Genomic DNA, 20979 nt, shown 5'->3' on the forward strand with positions numbered 1-20979 from the left:
CATCTCTTCAGCCTTGAACAGATAAAGTGAAGAATGTAAAGAAGGGAGTGGAAAACAGAAGACTAGCAAGAAAATCACACAAAGGGGTTTAACTTGAATTTAGGCTGCCACTTTCTTCACCATTTCCAAGAAACTTTCACTCTTTATTGAAATTAAATTTAATTTTGAGAATTGTATAACAAGGTGGTAGATATAAAGGTGTCTGTAGACACCTAAATTAGAGGGGCTAAGAGGAAGGATAAACAATAAAAGACATTCACCTTCAAAACAGGAGAGGTACATACTGAAGGAAAGGAAAAAGAAAACCTTTAGGAGAAGGACAGATGTTCTCAGCTGCTTTATACAATAGATGAAGCTCCATGGTGATGACAGCAAAAACTCAAGAGAAATATCAATGTCAGTTCTCACTTCCAACTGCTTTAAAATTTGTTGCAGGAAGATGGAGGAGGGTCAGCTTTCTGCTTCCATTTCAGTATCATCAAAAACTGTAAGCTGCTTGCTCTCCAACATAACTTTAAAGTATTTGTATTTAACAAAAACTCTGCTGTCTCTATTCTTCTGATAAAACTTCCATATGCCTACACTGGGAGAGTGGATCCAAAAAGGAATTTATTATTACCAAATGATTAAGCATATCCGTAGTGTGCACTTTACTAGATCACTCACATTCAAAGGGATATAAATAACCACAAGCATTTAGTGTCTTACAGTGTATTAAAAGCCTGCAATTTAAACATAAACAAAATTTCCAGATTAAATGTCAGAGCAAAAGTAGGAAAGCTTAATGTCTCTGCTCAGCAGTAACTCCACAGAGTCTAAACTAGACAATGCAATTTTTACAGGCAGAAATACTCTTCTTTACTAGACCAGCTGACAGGCAGGTTTCCCCAGGCTCCCCTTTTCCTGACTGCATCAATTGAGCTAATTAAAAAACCCCAAACTTTAACACCTATCAGTATTTCTTCACTTTACCTCATCAGTTACAACTCTGAATTGGGAAGGAGATTTATTGAAGCTGAGAAAAAATCTGGAGTAGTAGAAATACTCTGAGGTCACAAATTTTGTTAGTACATGAATTATTGAAAAATTCTAGCATTGATAAAAAATATTTTAACACTATAACTCCATCTATAGTTCCTGAAAGAAGCACATGACAGTAATTAAGTTTGTGTGTATTTTTTAGATTTCAGGAATACAACCTAAATGACGTTTACCACTGATACCACAGCATGATGAACCAGGCCTCTTTGTCTGATACCACAGAAGTTTCATCTTCCTTGAGTTTCTCTGCACATTTAGCAAAATTTATGAACCAAATCTAAATTATATTTTGCTTAAAAAAGAAGCCAATTACTTATATCATTCCTTACACAACAGAATCTTAAATGTCAGTTATTGAGCTGCTAGAAAGAAGGCAGTTTGCTATGCCACGACAGCCAATGTTGTCTATCCTTCGGATGAACTGGGGTAAAGTGACTGCTCATTCTTAATGATCAGAATTTCTTTGGACATGATCAGTATTTGAGGAACACCACAGTTACAAAAATCCAAACTTATGCAATACAAATAATACAGTTCGGTTTAATAGCATCAGTTGCAGTGTTTGAATGACATAAATAGGCTTTGGGCATGGCTACAAACTCTTAGGTTTTCTGCTCCAAACTCCAGAAGGCTCTACAAGCATATCAGGGCTAGGTTCACATTTTTAAGCAGTATCCACCACCCAGGCTGCCTTGCTGATTCCAAACAAGTTGGTGAAATGTACAGAGTTCCAGCAGTTTACTGCACTCCAGTACCAGCAAATTAAATTGTGTGATTGCTATACAGACTCTCATTTCCTGGCTATTCACAGATCTCCTGTGCTTAGTATCTCCTTGCATTTGGAGGGCTCTATGAAAAAAAGGCAGTAGCTAAGTCATTGTACCAATACTCCATGACATAATCACCAGTATGCAGAAGACTCAGCTGCAGTGACTCAGAAGAAAGAGTGCAGGCTTCTGCACAGATTGTTCGGCCTTGACAGGAAAAACACACAACTATTATTCCTAGTCAATTATTCCTTCAGAAGGAATGATTGCAAAGCCAAGTGCAAAACAGCAGTGCCTTAGGGCAAATAGAGCTCAAAGTAAAAATGAGCATTAAAATAATTGAAAAGAAGACATTCTTTCAAAGTAATCCTATTGATGAACACTCCAAAACCAGAAAAAAACCAAGCAAACAAAACATGAAGGCCACTGAAACACAACCCTAATAACAGACCAGTCTACTACCACTTAATGGCTGGTAATAAGTGGCCCTTGGCAGGAAAATAACTTGAAGGCTTTGGGAATTAATGGACACCTAACTTGTTGGGTTGTATTTTAACAGCCAGCATCTTAGACTGGCAAGAGATCCAGTCAGAGGTGAATGATTGGACCGAATCATTATGCAGGTGGCACAGTCATGTATGCATAATGCAATTTTTTCCCTACCACCTTTTTTAAAAATATGACAAATATTTCATTCTATCCTATCAGCAAAAATTATGTTATTCTAGGAGACAAGAAGAAAATTCTTTTAAATTTATGCAAGTATTATTACTCTATAATTGAAAAAACTACACATTTATGCTGACAGATTTTACCTGGCACTAAAAAATGAAAAAATCTATTATGATTCACAAATTGTGGTACTTGGAATTCGACAGCACTGAAATTTTAAAAAAAGCACATGCACACAGAGAGGACCACACAAATACTTCTGGAACTCTGCATGTCCAAGTAACTAGTTTGTAACTATTTTGCTTTAGCAATAATTTGAATTGTTATTCTCCAGTAACTGTTCAGTATCAAGCACAAAGTACTTTGGCAATCTACATACATGCTACTTTCTACATCAATTGCTATCTTTGCTGCAAACAGATTAATTTTCATCCACCTTTTAATAGAGGATGTCAAAAAGCCCCACACATACTACCCATAGCCCCATTTTTTTCAAATCAGACCTCACTACAGGGTCTATCTTCAGAGCAGATCAGCAGCTAAAATTTGCGCAAAATATTCTAAAAATAGAATGACAAGATACAGGACTACAACAACTACATACAGAACCTCTCATGAGATGAAACAAGCCACTATTACTTGAAATAACTGCTGCAACCAACGTAGTCCAAACAAAAGAACAAAAAAAGTACCACATGCCAAGTAACTTAAATCAAGATCATAGACTTTCACCTGAACTTGAACTTACAGTCTTGGACAATTTAATAAGTTCTCAGTAAAATTTCCTCTTACTAGCAGACAAAGGACAGGAGCTGGAGATAACTACATTATACAGACTCTTAAAGCAGCAGCTGCAAAATCTTGGGTAATAGTTCAGCCATAGCACACTGACAGATGGATATGGAACTATTAATAATGAAGGAATGCAAGCATGTTCTGAACCGTACCAGCTATTCTGTGGCTTGTTAGACATATCATTCTGAATTTCAGCACAGGAAGAAATACTGTGGTTTGAAAATCTACTATTCAGCATAATTTCTGACCTCAGCTATAATTCATTATGCATGGATATATTACAACTCCAAATAGAGCATATTATGATGCATTTTAAAACCAGAATGCACAGATTAAAACCAGGACACTGACCTAATAGTGCACAAAAGCCTTAAGCAGCGTAAGGATAGGTTGCATACAACCAGGCATCACCTTTAGTCAAAGTACAAAGCATTACAATAATGGTATGTTATACAGGCCTTCCTAGAACAGTTCCAAGTTTAAAGAACATTTCAAGCTTTTTCTTTGCTCATTCTGATTAATAATCCCTCTAGCATTTTTACTCATGCTATCCTTTTTACTGAAAATGCAGTTTTACATTCAAAATCTGTGCTGCTGCCAGAAACCACACACTCCTGCCCCTCCTTTCTGCCTACATTAGTGCCTGTTCAGCTGAATGATTGCCCACTACATTTTTTACCCTGGTTTGCTTTTTCAGCTGGTTTACATCCTTGTCCAGGTTCATAAGCAAGCACAAACCAGTTACAAATGTGACAGTGAAATTAATTACAAGGCAGGTAGGAAAGAAAGAATCCCTGCCACTTGTTGACCACCTCTTGGATTACTCACACTTTCTGTAAGCAGGCAATTAAACTACTACCCATGTGTCACTTGTGATTTGCACAGGTAATTTTTTCAGCTTGCAGTTTTTACCCGGTGTCTTGTTTACTAGGGACAACTTCAGAATGGCAGCTGCAGATCAGTGGATTGCCACATTGCTAGTGGTGGCTCTTCTGTGACTCCCTTAAGCCAATCGAGAAAGGAGATACAGTGGTAAGTTCCAATCCCAAACAGGATCTCTACAGTAACTATTTCCTTTCCTGTTGTCAATCTGCTCCTTGAAAATATGACAAGCTTCACAAAGTGTTCCAGCAGCCTCTTTGTTTCTTGCAGCTCCATGTTAGCAGTATCACAGAAGCAGAATAAAACACATTTGCTCTAACACACAGTGCTCTAGCTCTGTGCACATGCTGTGTACCCAAGGCCCCCTCAGAAACTTTGTACTCACTGCCCAGGTATGACTGTTTCCATTACAGTTCCAGAAAGAGCTGTGACAGAGCTCTTCCATGCAAACACAGGAAGTTATACAAGCCCAAAACACGCCAGCCTTAGATGACACAAAAATTTAAGACTTAGAGAAAGACACATCACCCTATACTGAACTTCAGCTACCCATCTGTAAGTCACTAGTATTGTTCATAAGCTTTACAGGAAAATAACTTCAGTTTGCTATGTCAAAGACTGCCAATATCTGAAGCCATTTTGCTTAAATTAATGTTCTTGAGAAGCAAAGTACCTAGAGCACCAGCAGCCTTAAGCAAGCCCCCTTCCTCCCTATGGGAGATCTTTATATAAAGTTACACAAAGTAGCTAAGCAGTAAACACTTCTAAAGCAATTTTTCTCTCAAGAACTAAGTTTTCAGATGCATGAAGGAAAACCAGTTCATGTATTAGAACTAATCTTACTGATCAGGACATAATTAAAAATGTAATACCAAAGACTGCCAAGAATCCAGTCAAGACCTTGGATATTCTTGAAGAGAAAAGCACTCTGTGCCTAGGTCAAAAGTGGGAGATATGATAAATACAAAAGTAACGTATGGAAAATACTGGAATCTAGAGACAAAGAAAGTTATTTTAATGCTAGGTTGGGCAATATAGCTTATCCAAATTGGAGTATCAAATGTTAGGACTATTGAGTTGGAAAGAAATACTGTCATTATTAAAATTCAGATGTAGTCTCAACAAAAAAAACTAGTGCCTCATTCATTCCTGTCTAATCAAAACTTTGCAGAAAACTGTTCAGTCCTATTCAAGAAAAACCTTGAAATCTCATTTTGTTTACTAACTATATACAGCAGAAATGCTAGACTCTCAAATGAGATATAGCTAAGCATTTTGAAGAGAGGCAACATGACAGTTTTGATGAGGCTGCTGAAATCCATGTAGACTCTCAAAGGAATCTGTATTAGAAATGGCTCTCCCTCTGTTTTATACTATATGTCTGCCAAAAGAATTAAAAGACTATTAAAATTATGGGTTTTCTACTTTAAATAGAAAACTGGGGTGAAAAAAATCAACACATATAGCTGAAATTTCATAGAACAATGATATAAAACATGCTTGTTCTCAATAAAGAAGATGAAGTCTTCTTACATAAAGTCAAAATGAAGTTTCTCAGGAGACCTTATGTTAGAGCTCGTAGATTCCAATTCCAAGCAAAACAGAGTGAGGAAACCAGAGCAATACAAAGAACTCTTCTAATGCATAAGAGCTTCAACAGCAGAAGAAAAAGTGCATACTGAAAAGCTTGCCCTTCAAATGTAGATACTTCTATTTTCAAGGCAGCACAGGATCCTCAACCATCTAGCTGCAATAGTTTAGTCTGGCTTTTATTACATGTGGAAAGAAGGAAACTTTGCAGACTGCAAAAGGCAGGTTCTGCAGTTAACAGTAGCAAGCAGACTGCATCATCATGGAGCTTCCAGACCAAACCTGATCAAAAAGCAGCCCCAGCAGCACACCTAGTTCCACATGACTGCAATGTTCTCACAAAGCAATCCTGTAGACACAAAGAGGAAATTGGTACCATCATTTCTATTACCCCCAGTTTCCAAGAAAGTAAAATTTTACTTTTGATCTCTGGGCACATTTGTATTATAAGAGACATATGCATTGCCCAATCTTAATTTTGTTTCATCCCCATCCCTTTATGCCTCAGGGGGGCTGGTACAATATTACTTAGGAGTAACAATTGCAGAGCTGGTCCTCATTATTCCCAGAAGTCCTGGGGCTGAGTAACCAAAAAGCAAACTAACACTAGAGAATATGGAAATCAAATCACTAATTTGTGTATACTGAGCTCATACATGAGCTCAAGATTCAACAAGGAGCTCAAGAGCCATCAAGATTTTTCTAACAACTTGCAATCTGGTCAACTATTCTTTGCATTGCTATCCTGTCTAAAGACTAGAATCCCTTTTAGCTATAAATTAAGCTATAAATCATGCAAATCCAGAAATATTCCTAGAGAACTTACAGTTTAAATAAAATCAGAGGACAAGAAAGAAGTACAAGAAAAAATTCAAAAAGCACTGAATACTCAAAACCTAAGTATTTCTTTGCAGAGTCACAAGTAGACCATTGGCCCAAAGGTCCAGGCAGTTTTTCATATAATCAAAACAGTACATCTTGTCAAACCCTAAACTCCCAAGACAAGGCATAAAAGCCCATCAGTACAATTAACTGTTGTTTTTTACAGCACATACAAAATAACACTGTGATAGGGCAGGGGAAAAAACAAAACAAAAACATCGCAAACAAAAAATCACAGCATTTTTATATAAATACTGTATTTTTATTTTAGCAGTAGAACATTATATATAGGTATGTTACTAAAACTAGAAAACTATAACCTAGATTAATCTATGCAAAGTTTATTGTAAATGACACATAGCAGTTATCAGTGTTTAAAGGTCTCTCACTGAATAAAATGGTACAGTCTGCATGAAGTCTGGTTCCACCCAATAGTTACACAAAGAATCTGTAACAGATTAGAAAGAAGAATCATTTTTCTTGCAAAAACAGGTTAGCAGGGAGGAGACTGCAAGTAAACCATGAGATCAGAATTCAAAATCTTGGCAAGTCAGGAAAAATAACATTAGAAGGAGCAACTAGCTAAGCAGCAAAGTCAGCAGATGCAGATTCAAGATTTTAATAATTGGTAAGTAAACAGCATCAGGTTGTTGCAAAGAAAGCAAACTGTGTTATGATGCATAAACACGAGGATGTCCTGCAAGGCATGAGAAGAAATCCTTCTCCATACCTAAACTGTGCTTGAGATTCATCTGGAATATTGTCCACTTCTGGGCACCTCACTTACAAGATTATGTCAATCAGCTGAAGGTAACCCAGAGAAGTGTAACAACAATGAGGGTTAGAAAATCAAAGAAATTGTTTATTTACTTTGGAAGAAGTCTTTCAGAAATTCAAATCAAGGCAGATATCAGAGAAAGTGCCTGCCCTACTTTATAGCAAATATTGTGCATAATCATATAGCAGATAAAAAAAAAAAACTGGCAGTAAAATCTGATTCCTTTCAACTCCCTCTCCTATATGTTAATTCTGGTGTGCTCCTTCTACATAATTTCATATGTGCAATTGTGCAGAATGATAGCTTTTGGCAAAGTCACTTGCACTGTAAAATGGAAAAAGCAATGAAGGGAATACTTTAAAAGAAAAAACAAACTGTATTCAAGTATCATATAACTTTAAACTACCTCCTTTGCTCTACTTCACCACCACATGAAAACAGGAAACATTGCTCTAGCATTTCTAATTCCTTTTCCTCAGCAGTAATAAACATTTTATGGTATAGATGGTCAAAAAGGAACAGTGTCAGGCCATAAACTGCATAAACATATATTCTCCAGACACATTTAAAAAAGAACACAAATGGCAGCAGTACTGAAGGTAGTTATAATTACATTTTAACCAGCCATTTTAAACTAAAAGCTGTGCACCTTCTGAGGATAATTTAGAACAACCATGAGAAGACAAAGCCATCTACCTTTACCACTCTAACAACATTTAACAGTTAAATTTACCCCCTTTTACCAAAATTGGTTTTTGCTCAATATTGTAGAGTGGAGGAATAATTGAAGCATAAACAGTCTGCCAAAAAAAAACTGAGTTTATGAAGTTTCAGCAAGGGCAAAGAAAGAAGGTTGTTCTGTAAGTTCCCATTAACCATCTTGGTTTCCCAAGTAAGCAACAACAAAAATTAAAATTCATGCCAAATCACACTTTACAAATAATACTGCTCACATAAATGTGAAATTCTGACATTTACTTTTTAAGTAGGTATTTGTAAAAAAATAAAGGCTAACATTATAATACTTAATTAAAAAATCCAAAGCTATGGACTCAGTTCTGGACATGAAAGTACTTCTAAGTATAACATGGTAAGAAATCTTAAAATCATAGAATGGTTTGGATTGGAAGGTACCTTAAAGATCATCTAGTTCCAACTCCTCTGCCATGGGCAGGGAACCTTCTGCTAGATAAGGCTGCGCATCCAACCTGGCCTTGAAAACTTCCAGGGATGGTACATTGCAACTCCTCTGAGCAACCTGTTCCAGTGCCTCACCACACTCATTTCACAACTTATTTGTTACTTAAACAGATAAAGCACTCTGAACAAGGTTAGGTGCTCCTCTTTAAACAAAAAAAGATTATGTTTAAAACCAAAAGTTCTGATACAGCTCACACACATGCAATTTTCTAATGCTGTTCAGTTCACCATTTAATGAGGATATGAACACCAACATGAATTTTGGTGCAGGGGAAGTGAAACATCTTGAAAAGAACAAGAATTGGTTTTTTTTAGAAGAAAGTTAGTTTTGGAAGTAATGGAAGTAATATGGCTAGTTAAATTCTGGAAACTCAGTTCCAAAATATTTTCTTCTGATAACATTAACTCATTTAATTTCCCACTTAACATTTAACTTCATTAAAGAAACACATGATTCCATGTGGTGTAACTTATAAGAGATTTCTCTTTCTAGAAAACTTCAAAGTGGAACCAATTCTCTAAGTTTTACAAGTAAAGTTTCTTTTATTCTAGTTTTAAATAATCTGTAAAGATAATTCAATTACAGTTTCTGTAACACTGGTATTAAACAATTTTTAATAGCTAAGAATAAAAAACTAAATTTGCATTTCAGCAGCTTTACAGTCCCAATATAGACAAAACAACCTGAAAGTCTAATGCATCTCCATAATTTGGGAAAGTCATCATACAGCACTGCTACATGATGTAACAACAAATCAACTATGTACTTTTACCAAACTCTATACATATTTAATTCAAGAGGAACTAGCATCTAAACAACTTTTCTTCAGGAATCTTTTATTTTGGAATCTGTTTTGCGTTCCATAAACTAATATTTTCAAATATCAGAACAGCAATAGCTAAAGTGCAGAGGAGGTGGCAAGCAACCATCTATGTGGGAACAGAATAAAAAGAAGCAAGAATAAGGCCAATTGATTATAAACAAGTATTAACATATATAAACAAAAAGAAAACTAACAGCTTGAATATTCCCTTTGCCAACAGAAGCACTTCAGTTTTGAGACACTTTACTGCAGGAAGATGAGACAATTCAAGTTAACAAAAGACAGCAGAAAAGGCACTGCAGATGTCAAGTAATTTCTCCATATGAAGTGATTTTGAGACAAAAAAACCTTACTCATCCTAAAAGCAAATATACACTTAGCTAAACATCTGGCTTTCCAAAGTAAATGAAAATGTTGGGTATAAGTTTAAGGAGCATAGCGATTGTGAAGTACTGAAATTAAAACCTAGGAGATCAGTGTGAAAAGAAAATTGACTGTTAACAGATCTGTTGTCATAAATATTAAGTGTAGTTTTAGTTTTTAAATGGAGCATGTCGATTCTAAATGGGGAAAAATATTACCTGTGGAACTTGTGGGCTTCTTGAACTACTGTTAATTTATTTAGCATAGAAAACAAAAACATTGGAGAATAATTACATAAGGTTTGTCTTTCATTTGCTCTAGAAAACCACACATGAGAGATTAAAGTCTCTCATCCTAAGTTACTTCATATTTTCAGAAAGAATAAATAAAAAAAGAACAGACCATACTATTATACATTTGCTGGTAACAATAACCAATATATTGATCATAAATAACAAAGGTTCGCTTCAGTGATCTAAGAACATAAGCCAGACAAAAGCATAAAGGACAGCAAATGTTGTAATTTGATTAGCCTGGGCGTTTTACAAAGCAAATTTCATCATCCATCTCAATTTGACATTTAAAAGAATGCTTAAAGCAGTTTGGTTTTGCAACTGCTGCCTCTGGAGTACTTTTTCACAGAGATGTTGAGCCAGCTTCCCTTATTTTCTGAAGTATTAATGACTAGAAAATAAGAGTCTATGAACAACAAATTTTAAAAGGTAAAATATTTAAATCTCAACAGTAATTCTTGTCATATTGGGTTTTAGTTTTCGCTCATTACTGAAAATGAGACATCTCTCAACTAGCACAAACACAGTATTTGTTGAAAGTAATTCAATCTACTAATAATATACAGTTTCCTGTGAATATGGAAGGGAAGAAAGAAAATCCAAAGCATATTTTACTTTCTTTTTCAGAAGGCTAAAGAAATCAGAAAGCTACACTGGAAGCATATAGGACTTATTACTGTTGCTTAATTATGTAATCTGGTGGACAGCGTCCACACACATTCTAAGAGAAGACATTCAGATCCAAATGCTCTCAACTACAAGGTGCTCTATTAACATATAAAGGTAACAAATTTTTCATATAGATTTCCATATTCACTGGATTTCAAAAAGAAAGGGGATTTTGTTTCATTGGTAATCAAGCTGCCCTTCTCAGTTTCCAGGAATTGCTTTTGATCTGACTGGCTAGCTCCAACCAAACCTGGGAGAAAAAAAGTATGTTTTGGTTACAATTCTGTGCAGGAAAGGGAAAAAGGGACACTGCTACATAGTGCCCCATGGAGGCAAAAGCTTCAGAGACTGTTCAGTCATCAGTAGGGCTTGCCAGGTCCCCTGTCAATTGGCCATAAGTGAACTAAACATTGTGCTGCCTCTTGCCCTGGCATCACAGCAAATGCCTAGAATGAACCTGGGCTTACTGCTAAGTTACATGGAAAAAATGATCTAAAAAGTCTATCAGGCATCATACTTCACTTTTTGAGAAACAACTTAAGCTTTACTAATGTCCAAAATTTTTTTTTAAAAAGGCAACTTTGCTTTTCTTTGTACTTTACAAACAACAACAAAAAGAAACACAAAAAACCTCCAACAACAAAAAATTAGGTCAAGCAAAAAGTGGCAATCACAAACCATGTTCACTAGCTTCCCTCAGTGGTTAAGATGGTAAAATTCAATTAATATGCTTATTATTTTTTCTCATCTCAAAACATGGATTAAGTTTTCATTTACTACAACTGTTTTAAATTTTACACTGAGGATGGCAACTGCTACTTTCCAAGGAGCATCTATATATTGTCCCATACTCAGTACAAGATCCTTATTAGTAATGACCCTATCTTCACAATATCCTCTCACTGAACAGTTCTGCCCCATTTTACAACCTGAAAATAGAAGTGCAGAGAAGTTAATGAACAACCACCATCTGAACAACCACCATCAGTTTTGGTATAATCAATATCAACTTTTTTTCCAAATAGAGCTACCTAGCTTTGAAACAGCTCCCCTTGAATTTGGTAAAAACTATGACCCCTAACCACTTCTGTACATCCAACTCAATAACCTGACACCACAAACACATAATTATAAACAGTTAGAGAGTTTATAATGCCAACAAAAATAACTGCATTAAAATCCTTTTAACTCTGGCATAACATGGTAGCACAGGGTTTCCACAAACTTTACCCTATTTGAACCCGTTTCCCTTTTAGGAAATGGGGGAGGAATGCCCACTTAAATATACTCATGATAAGCAGCTATTTATGTTTAGTAATGCATTCCAATGATTAATTAGTCCACTAAGAACACACCTCTTATTTGAAGTCTGACCTTGCTTAATTCAGCTTCCAACCACAGAACTGTGGTACACCTGTGTCAGCCAAAGAGAGCTTCTATCAAATACCCCTTCACTGAGTAGGTGCATATTGACTAATGAAGAAGCCCTTAACATTTCCTTAGCTAAGCTAAACAAAGTAAGCACCTTATGTCTTCTTCACTTAGACTGCTCTCCCCCATTCATTTTCAAGGCTGTTCTCTGGAAGCTGCTTTTTCATCACCCTCTCTGCACTGTCAACATCAGATGTACTGCTCCAATAAGAGTTATGGCTGATGTCTCCTCATTTCCAATTCCCTTGTTCTACTACTCACAGTTTTTCACCAGACCCTTAGCTACAGCCAAAAGGATTGATTTCAAGTTCAAATCCTATCAGCTTCAGATTCAATCTTCCTAATTGTTGCCCAATTTAGCATTTAGTTGCACTGATTGTGCCATGAAGAGTTATATTCATGTGTCCAATTTATTAGTGATCTAAATCACTTTGCAACCTTATTAATGACCTTAATCCCAAATTTATATTTATTATTTTCTAGGTAAGTAAAAACATCTGAAATAAATGCCAACAGAGTTATTTACAGTGAGAACCTCAGATACTCTGTAAGGGAAGTTATTGGAACACATGGAACAGCAGACTGATTTTGCAGTATGCACCAACACTTGCAGATGCACAACACACTCCAGCCTGAAATGTCAGAGATTCAAATCCAGCTCAGCTTCATCATTTCAGTGAAAGTGGAGGGCAGGGCAGGGGCTATCTAAAGGAGAAGAAAATGGAAAAATAGAGAAAAAGAGTATTTTCTCATAAAACTTCTCCCCTTTCTCAAATGACTGCATAATATTTTATCAAAATATCAGAGTGCACACTATTACACACAATTCTTTCCGGGCTTTATAAACAGTCACTATCAACTTTACTGGTGCACTGACTGGGATGCTATCTTTTGTACATGAACTTTAAAGGCACTTAGGCAGGGGTTAATCTTCTCTGCCAGAAGTCTTTAGAAGTCGCATGCAGAAGGAAATCCATTCCTCTGAAGTTACATCAGCCAGTTCCACACTTCCTATTTCTGATGTGATAGTTTCTGTGACCTCAGAGGCATCAGAGTGAACAAGGTCCCACCAGCCTTACTCACATTCTTACCCAGCTTCTCTCTTACACTGGAGTGATGAGTAGGTTATCTATACCAGGAAATACTTTAAAGAGTTGAGTTTCAATGATATCTTTTGAAATTACCCTTTGTGGAACACAAAATCAACACAGAGACAAATACATATACACAGTTTACATCTTCTAAAGCACTTTACAATCAGGTCTACCAAGTCTTTGCACTGAGTGTCCATGTCTTCCTTTGCATTTTATGGGCAAGTCTACAGACAAGGATTTGCTGACCTGTTACCTTCCCTTCTGCAGGAATTAGCATACATTACCAGATACAAAAGGAATTCACACTGTTCCAGAGCATAAGCCTTTTTGAGATTCTATGAACTTAAGTAAAAGATACAGAGGCAGAAAAAAAACTTCACCTACCTAGAGCATGCATTAGGTAGAGTGTCAACACAGTACAAAGGAACCATTAGGACAGACAATATTAAATGGCAAGAAAATGTAGGATTTAAGGAAAAAAAAAAAACAAAACTAAAAAGAAGCACAGAGACAGCTGGAGACTTAATATTTTCTTATTTCAGATTCCAAATTAACAAAAAATTAAAATAATTTCTTAGAAATTTTAAAAAACAAACAAACAAAAACCCACAGAAGAAACACACCAAGCAGAACCATTACTATTCTTCTATTTCCCAACTATATTCCACCTGGTACTTGCTTAAAGATTCCTGCAAGAATCATTGTCTGGTTTCTTCTTCCTGTCATTCTCCTTCTTCTCTATTACTTGATACTGTAAGGCAAAAACTTAGAAAAGGAGGAAGAACTTACTGGTATTGAGAACTCCTCTGCCAAATACTTCAACACTGATGCTCCTCTAGTCAAAAAGTTACTTCTCTCTGCCAGATTGCCCTGGAGTTTTGTATCAAACTCCTTTCTGACAACTGAAGCAACAGAGTCAATTATTACAAGTTTAACCTTCTTCAAAATAATTTCTTCTTCCAAAGACATAATCCTAAAAAAAAAAAAGTCACTTATAGCATTATTTACACCAAAAAAATTTATAACACTAATATGTTTAAAATAAAGATTCATTTAGTAAGCTTAAAGTCAGCCCCTCTTTTTTCATCCCCACACACCACCTCCATTGACATCTGCATGTAATGAAGAGATTTGGAAAGGAATCTGAGGCTCAGTGGGCACAAGGCAGGACCTCTCTACAAGAGAGTTTTGGAAGACCTCTGCTAGCAACAATATGCTGTAGAACCCCTGAATGGCAGACAGCAAGTAAAGTGGGCATTGAAACTGTGCCTCGCTGTGCTCTTCCAGCACTTTAAGGGGATTAATAAGTAAGAGGGAGAGTGACTTTTTACATGGGCAGATAGTGATAGGACACGGGGAAATGGCTTAAAACCAAAAGAAGAGATTTAGATTAGAATTCAGGAAGAAATACTTTACTCAGTGGGTAGTGAGGCACTGGCACAGGTGCCCAGAGAAGCTATGGATGCCCCATTCCTGAAAACGTTTGATGCCAAGTTGGATGGGGCCCTGAACAACCTGACCAAGTGGGTGCTATCCCTGCCTATGATGGGAGGTTTGGAACTGGATGACCTTTAAACTCTCTTCCAACCCAAGCCATTCCATGTTTCTTTAATATGCTACTAGCTGTTCTGTGATAAAGCTGTATTAGGGGGCAAAACTATTCTGATAATAATTCTCCCACTAACATAAAACATACCACATGATGATAAAATATAACTCCATTAATTTTCATTGCAATATATGTTCACAAATTAATATAACATAACAACATGACAATACAACACTGCACTCAGGCTGGTGACTGCTAAACAACTTCTCCCTCTTTCTGCTGGAGGAATCCCCATCTTCCTGGAAGTAAACTGCTTTGGAAGAACAAACTTCAATTTCATGGAAAACGTATCTCTTCTACTATGGTCTATCCACAACCCAAGAGAATACCTGTCTCATGAACATTCCCCTTTAAAGGCTTACAAGAATCAGATCACATAGAAATTGTCTATCGCAAATTAAAAATCATCAAGTGGATTAGTCACATGCTATGAAATGATAAGAGCAACGTCAATCTTTCTGTAACAATGTTACTTTGTTGGAGACCATGCTGGTATCCACATGAAAAGGTCTCAAATTAATTATTCTTCATAAAACTTTGATACAAAAAAAAATGTTTTCGACAATCCAGTCAAAATTGTCTTTTACTGAACTCTGGAAAAGAATACCTCTTCAGCACACTGCAACAGGTCAGCTCTCGGTACAGGTGGATGCTACGGGTCATGCAGAGCAGCTTTTCATCTGAGTCATAATAAGTAGGGAACCTGTTTGCTGCTATCTCAATCAACCTATTAAAAAAAAAAAAAAAAACAACAAAAACCAGAAGGCATAATACTGCAAAAAAGAATACTACAAGCTAATAAGGCATCAAGTATCCAGAAAGCAAACACAGCAAAGTTCTGAGCCATAAGCAGATACCAACTAAGACTGGAAATCTCTTTAAAAGGAAAAGCATACTGTATCAGCCAGAGTGAAACAGTGGAAATCAGAACAGTTAGATTCTCCTTCCAGTGATGCTGAGTCAGTGGTACACTAGGGAAAGATATCACGTGTCTGTATGCAAAGAAAGGGCATGTCTCCTCTAGAAGGGAAGTTTACTTACTAAGTTCTTCAAGTTTTTTACCAGAGATTCCACTTAATGACCAATCATTTTCCTATTCTAATTATTTTACATAAATATTAATTTCATTTAAATAAAACTACTCTCCAACTCTAACAATCTTCCTTTTCACCTTTATCTTGCAGTGAAATCATAGATTGGGCTTTGTGTCACCAAAGAAATCTAACAAGCTGGTAAGAAAGAGAAGATCCATTAGACAGAAAATTTTTTCCACAAAAAACATTTTAATTTTTAGTAACAAAAAATACTTAATTGTTTAAATTTTAAGCAGACATATCCCACCAGCTATAGCTTGAGAAGAGTGGCATCTAGTGGATTATACTTGTGGGCACAACTTACTTGCTATCTCTCTTTAAACTTAGGCTCCTTTCATTAAAACACAAAGTTAAAAAGATTTTAGGGAAAACAAATTTAAAATCAGTTTAGAAAAAGAGCTCAGGAGATTTTGAGGCAACATCCTGTTCAACGTAGTGCCAGCTATGAAATCAGAACAAGTTACTTGAGTCTTTATTTCAAAAGCCTTCAAGGATGGAGGCAGCATCACCTTTCTGGGCAAAGCTTTTTCACCACAAAGGCAGTTAGGAATTGTAAAGCTTCTCCAAATACCAGCCCAGAAATGAAGCTCAATGTATGCCTGCTGTGTCCCAGCACACACTCCTGTGCCATCTCCTTCAGGCCTCCTCACTGGCAAGTGAAGGCTACTGTTATATTGGCCCAATGCCTTCTCTCCACTCAACTGAGCAAGTCCTTGGTCTCTCCACAAATGGCAAATGCTCCAGCTCCCAACCACCTTGGGAAAAGGGGATATGCACCTCCCTGGCCCTGATGGTTCAGCTCCTTAGAGGATGCAACACAGAAAGTATAAGATATAGTCAGTCTGCTGAAATTGTGTTTATCGTTTGCGACTGAGCAATACTAAATATGATTTAATACATAAATATTCTCATCCTTAATAATATTATTTTTGCCATGTTTCCTTTCTACATCCTATTCTATTTTCAGCAGTCTCAGTTTCATCTGCATCTGCTTTCCTTTTCTTTAGCACTCATTTCTAAGTGACAAGTCTTAACTCACTCTTTAGGTCCTATCTTTTTTCATTATTTACATTTCAGGGACCTGAAATAAAACTTAAGTGGTGTGTAAGGAGGAAGCACAGTACTTTACAGAACCATTGCTTGAAGCTTTTTTTCTTTGATATGCTTCAAACTTCTGTGACATTAACTTGACAAAAAGCAGGGTTTGAAGTCCCACCTTCTAATCCATGATAACTTGCAATGAATAATCAATGGAAATGCATTTACCTTAATACTCCAGAATCATGCCATGGCTATAGCTACTAGATCATCTGAAATATATAAATTATTTCACTGAACCTCTTTCTGCCCATTTTTCTACACTAACAAGGATGAGACTACTGTACTTCTTGTCCTTCCCCAGACCCTTAATAACTTTTGAACTTGCTCATTCCAAACAACAGGGACCAAGGAATTGAAATCTCAAAAAGATCAAAGCCACAAACTTTAGCAAACTTTCGTAACTAAGTAAAATAAATTAGAGCTACATTTAATGAAACACTGCAGGATTATTTCAACAGTTAATCAGACAGTTAACATGGGAAGAGCAGCAACCAACACGCGTAACTCAAGCAATCCAGCACAGCACATCCATTCAGCACTTGAGCACACCAACATGCACAGCCAAGCCATTTGGGTTGCATGGGCCAAGCAGGACATATGAGAAGAACCAGATATGTTACAGAGATAAGGTATTACAGTACTGCATAGCTGCTAGGGATACAGGAGATGCAAGATTACTGCAGAAGGGAATCAGAAATGCAGGAGGGTATTGAACAGAAATAGGATGGAAATCTGAAGGAAAACTGGCAACACCAGTCCCACTGTTCACTGGAAAACCTCCACTGCCTTTGTAGCCAAAATTGTAGCTCTGCCTTTACATCCTCTAATTAACATCCTGTTAACTCCACAAATCAAACTGCAAAGCAAGATTTCAGGTACTAATAAAACCATTTAAAAATTAAAGATCATGCCATCCACCTTGTCATACCAGAACTGGAATCTGCAACCTCATACAAATTAGGAAGGTGAACAAACCATTTTATTAAATTAATTTCATTGTCTGTGGAATAACTGCATAAACCAGAGGAATGTTTAATAATTACCAGCAGTATTTTAAAATGCACAATTATTGCTCAGAAAATATTTGAAGGTTCCAGGATAAAAGGTGCTAAGAAGTTGTGTGTATTTTAGAATTTTGCACCTTACCTTTCAGCACTGAATGCAGACTCTGTGTCGATATATATAACAGCCCCATCCAGTCCTCCCATGCTTACAGGAAGCGTAGCCAGAACACTTAACATAATACAAAACTGTGTTTTGCCACAACCTGGTGGGCTAGTTATCTGGAAGGAAAAGATTAGCAACATAACATTCATTTCACCATACTTCTACTTTTATCTAAGTCCCATCAGCCTGTGTTCCCCCAATTCTGCTCTTTCAGTAACCAAAGGAGACAACAGCCATGAAAAGACAGAACATAGCCCACAAAGACCAATTTGCAATTACTCTTGGATCTGTACCTTGCAGACAAATTCATCCCCTGAAGAATAAAAAAAAGCTTTTCAGACAGAGCATTATGCTTGTACTTTCTTTGACATCATTATTACCTTTCAAATTTGAGGTCCCCTACTTTCCCCCTCACCTCACAAGATCTTCCCTAGAGACACCTAGCTCTCTTCCATCTGTCCCTCTGCTACCTTCTAAAACAGAGCAGAATTAAAAGATTCACAGTTGACATTCACATGTCATCAATGGCTTTTAGAGCTGAAAACTAAGTCCAGAGCTATTGAGCTCACAGACATAAACATCTCCTTAGAAATCATCATTAACTTGGTAAAACCAGGTCTCTCCTAGAAACACAAGGCTAATTGCTTATATCCTATAAAGAATGAATGTTCAACATGAACCACATATATACATTAGACAGATTTTATCTGCCCTAGAGACTACACTCTGCCCTATGCAGTGTGTGTTTTTTCATTGATGTTAACTCCCTATTACCATATTTCAACACCAACACCATTCAATGATCCAGACCAGATCCCCAAAGCTTCCACCTGTGCTCACTAAAAGCCCCTGTGGTGAAGCAGCATTCAAAGAGAGCACGCTCAGCTTGTATGAAAAGGTTCCAGTATGATTTTTGAGGAGAAAAAGGATCCAAAGAACACATCGTTTGATGAGATCACCAGTTTCTGAGAGCAATATTTTTCTACTAGAGATGGCAGTCTGCTGTACTTGATCCACTGCAGATCTTCCAGAGATTGTGTCTGAATGCTGGGTTCTGTGTTCAGATAATTGCAAGTTCATTACTACTACAGGGGGTCTTTAAATACAATATCACATTGTCACTGCTTCTGGGAAGGGAGTTGGTTGATGAAATCATAAATACGCGGAGGGCCAAAAACCAGCAAAAATAAAGTGACTCTAGGCAGTGGAAACAGAGTAATGGGTTCATTCTTATGCTAGTAGCAACAAACTAATAATGCAAGGTGTAAAAGCAAGCCTCTCCAGGTAAGCTGAACTGTAAAACAAAGCATGCTGTCTCAAAACACCGAGTACTGCCAGAACATAGGCCTAAACACAGAGCTATTGTTTTAAATTTAAAAACAACATTTACAACAGACAGACACTCAAAATCAAACTGATTTTTGAGACTACTTGCATGACAGTTTGGTTTCAAGCACAAATACTTTCACCAGAATACAGTATTGCTATGGTTTTGTTTTAAGCAGTAGCACCATGACTTGAAGCACAGAAAACATACAAGGAAACACTGAAGGATCATGGTAGCTACAGTTAAAAGTTGGTTAAAATCCCTTTAATCACCTTTGTCTTTTCACAAGGCCTGAAAGTCAAGCTATATCAACCGATCTACTTGAAGCTTTAATACAAGAGAAGCATTAAATGATTTTTGTTTAGAAGGACACACTGCATTTGGTGAATTCCAGATCAGGAATCAGTAATTTATGCAATTATCTGTTCCCCAGGCAGTGCGCTTAAATTACAAACTATCATATCAGCAATATCTGCTACAATTTAATGTGAACCCAAAGCATATATAAAAAGTACAGAGGCAATACACATCCCTCAGACTGTGATTGCCAATTAATCTCACCAGTTGTTTCTTGTTAAAAAGAGGACTTGAAATGAATGAGGGGAGGGCATCAATCCAGTTTGTGAAATTAAAAGGTTTGGACAACTGTGATGATACTTCATAAAAACATTTGTAGTTTCAGCCTTGCCTGGGAGGTGCACTGGACCCAACATCCATTTCAGTGGCTGACACAGAAGCCAATTCAGCAGAGATGCTATAAAAATGTCCGAAGTTATGAGCATCATATCCGAGAAAATGAGGGAACCTTGCAGCACAAGGGAAGCAAGCCAATGGAGCAAGAAAGCATTTGTATTCCCAAAACCAACAATACTTAATCTGCATTCCTTTAAAGGGCCTTAAAACAGGCTTTCAAATAATCCACAGTGAAGAATTTTACAAAACTACATTTTATTGTAGTTACCCCTGGTTCAGCAAGTGTTTAGAACAACAGAATTCTACTTGCAATTCCTCTAATAAATTTAAATTCAATGTCTGCAAAAAATTTGTTTGGTTTATTTTAGTCCACATTTGCTCTGAAAAAAAATCACCCAGATGGAAACATGAAAAACATGAAGACAACAACAGTTTTTTAAAATGTATTTTATTAGGCAGAGATAAATTATTTTTCAGTAAGTTATATACTGTTTTCTCTGGCACATCTGTAGGGTTTGAATGAAAACACAAGGAGCTAAATCTTCATCTATCAGAAGATTAAACTCTTCAATATTCAAAAAAGGAACTATTTTAATTCTTCTCATAAAACTTGGAAAAAAGCTCTGACCACAGAATTTCAGCTATGATTTAGTCTTCAATTTAAAACCTAATAGTGGCTTGGAAAAAAAATGGTCTGAGACAGTGTA

At 36.6% G+C, this 20979-nt stretch overlaps 1 protein-coding gene across 1 annotated transcript in view; it reads right to left on the minus strand.

The window, feature by feature from the left end:
* The window catches only part of RAD51B (RAD51 paralog B), a 396438-nt gene that overhangs the window by 333577 nt on the left and 41882 nt on the right, over positions 1 to 20979 (minus strand). The window contains exons 5-7 of the mRNA XM_066552056.1: positions 18232 to 18368; positions 15498 to 15617; positions 14071 to 14254 (exon numbers count right to left, since the gene is read on the minus strand). Coding sequence (XP_066408153.1) covers positions 14071 to 14254; positions 15498 to 15617; positions 18232 to 18368 — 441 coding nt within the window. The remainder of the gene's footprint in view (positions 1 to 14070; positions 14255 to 15497; positions 15618 to 18231; positions 18369 to 20979) is intronic.

The sequence above is a fragment of the Molothrus aeneus genome, chromosome 6 (assembly GCF_037042795.1).
Source record: "Molothrus aeneus isolate 106 chromosome 6, BPBGC_Maene_1.0, whole genome shotgun sequence".
NCBI lineage: Eukaryota > Metazoa > Chordata > Aves > Passeriformes > Icteridae > Molothrus > Molothrus aeneus.